We start from the raw sequence: 1,879 nt of genomic DNA on the forward strand, positions 1-1,879 counted from the left end.
AATTAATTAATAGTGGGTGAATTAAAACAAAGTGTGTATACTCTCACCTCTATAGAGTACAAAAACAACTCATCAATAATCTCTTATTCCAATGTCAAGCATTTTATTAATTATTGTATATAAAGTGTGTTCCTGCTGCTTGAATTCTTCAATTAACATTTCACTAGTGTTTTTATCACGTTTTGCTTTCTCTTCTGATCTCAAAACCTACAAACACACAAATATTAGAACATCATATGTAACCAACAATTCATCAGGTACCATGTATAATCAGTCAATGCCTTTGATGTACATATGGTCAAACAAATATGTTGACAACAGGAAGCATTCGACTTATTTTTTATTGCTTCAAGTATTGACCACTGCTCCATTTGAAGCACCAGTTAATCTAACAACTGCAAACTAAAATTTCCTCTTGAATAAAAGTGTCTAAGTCTTTCTAGTCCAGGCCCTTGCTTGAGCATAAACAAAGGTACCGACAGTTGCTCTTATATTTACTTTAATTATTTCTTTTGATGTTGTCTTTCCTTCCTTCCGATGATCACCAGTACTTGGTTTGATTGGAGTGCACTGGTTTAGTTCAAGTGATATTTTATGAGGATGGGCTAGTGATGTTGAATGATGAGTTTTCACTGTAATACTATGATCAGTAAATGTAATAGAACCTTGAATGAAGAAAAGAAAAAAATAGGGAGAGTGATTACCCGTAATAGTTAATGAGTCTAATATTCACCTTCAGTCCAGTGCAGTGTGTTTGAATCATCAACTTTTGGTGATAATACTAGTCGTCCACTCTTATCCTTAAAATAAACTGGAGATTGTACGCCATACCTGCAGGATAGGATCAGGAACATAAACGTGTATTATGTTTAAAAAACTCATGTTTATAAGATGCAACACTGATTCTGAGCAATAATTTTTCCATATATCATTATCATATCTAATACAGTGACATACCATAGATTGGGAAATTTTCGTTGTTAAAATTTTTTTTGGTTGAAGTTACCCACAAATTTTGACATTGACACACAAAATATTTTAACGTGCAGCAGTGGACGCACGAGGCCCTTCTAAAAGCCCAATGAAGGCCTTAAGTTCTCATCCAAAAGGCTTTTTTTCAGTTTCAGTGCTGCCATGAGCAACTTCCATTGAATAGCTGTCCATTCATCATCAAGAGTTAGTAGCCACGTGTCCAATTTATGATGCATTCAAAATTTTCCGCGTTAAATAAACTTTGCAGATGGATCAACAAATGAAAATAAAACACTTTTTAAAATTTCACACCAATTATTTTTAACATGAAAATTTCCCAATCTACAGTAATCGTAATTGCTAATGACAGGTTTGTAATCATAATTGTAATCATAATGACTACACATATGCAGTACATGTAATCATAGGTGTATTCATAATCATGAATTTGTAATTGCCCCAACCCTAAATTAAGTACATGTATATGTTTCAAAAAAAAAATTATAAAAATGGAGAATTCTCTTCTTGTAATTTTTTTCAAAATACCCTGTGCTGTAGTACAGGGTCTTCCACTGACAAGAAGCTGCATGAGCACTATGCCAGAATCCAGTGGGAAACCCTCAAGAACATATGCCCATCAAAGAGAACCTTCAAATGACACATTTACTTTTTCACTCACTTGTGGCAGAAATTGGCACTTGTTCTCCAGTTGTACAACATCTTTAACCTTTTGAAAAGAAATAACATACATGTAATTTACACGTCAATTAATGTATATTGTACTATGTACAACAGTTTTAAACTTACATATATATACAATGTATTAGCCCTTAAAGGGTAACTACACCCAAAAGTTTTTTCCCTGAAATAAGTTGGTAATAAATAAAGAATCATAGGAAAAATAGCT

At 32.9% G+C, this 1,879-nt stretch overlaps 1 protein-coding gene across 2 annotated transcripts in view; it reads right to left on the minus strand.

The window, feature by feature from the left end:
* Positions 1–52: 52 nt before the first annotated feature.
* Positions 53–1,879, minus strand: part of LOC105314823 (uncharacterized) — a 4,229-nt gene continuing 2,402 nt past the window's right edge. For both annotated transcript variants that reach the window (XM_020003896.1, XM_020003897.1), the window contains exons 5-8: positions 1,652–1,699; positions 734–831; positions 499–665; positions 53–207 (exon numbers count right to left, since the gene is read on the minus strand). In XM_020003896.1, coding sequence (XP_019859455.1) covers positions 73–207; positions 499–665; positions 734–831; positions 1,652–1,699 — 448 coding nt within the window. In that variant the 3' untranslated portion in view covers positions 53–72. The remainder of the gene's footprint in view (positions 208–498; positions 666–733; positions 832–1,651; positions 1,700–1,879) is intronic.

This window comes from Amphimedon queenslandica, unplaced genomic scaffold (genome assembly GCF_000090795.2).
Source record: "Amphimedon queenslandica unplaced genomic scaffold, v1.1 AMPQUscaffold_12486, whole genome shotgun sequence".
In the NCBI taxonomy this organism is placed as follows: Eukaryota; Metazoa; Porifera; class Demospongiae; order Haplosclerida; family Niphatidae; genus Amphimedon; species Amphimedon queenslandica.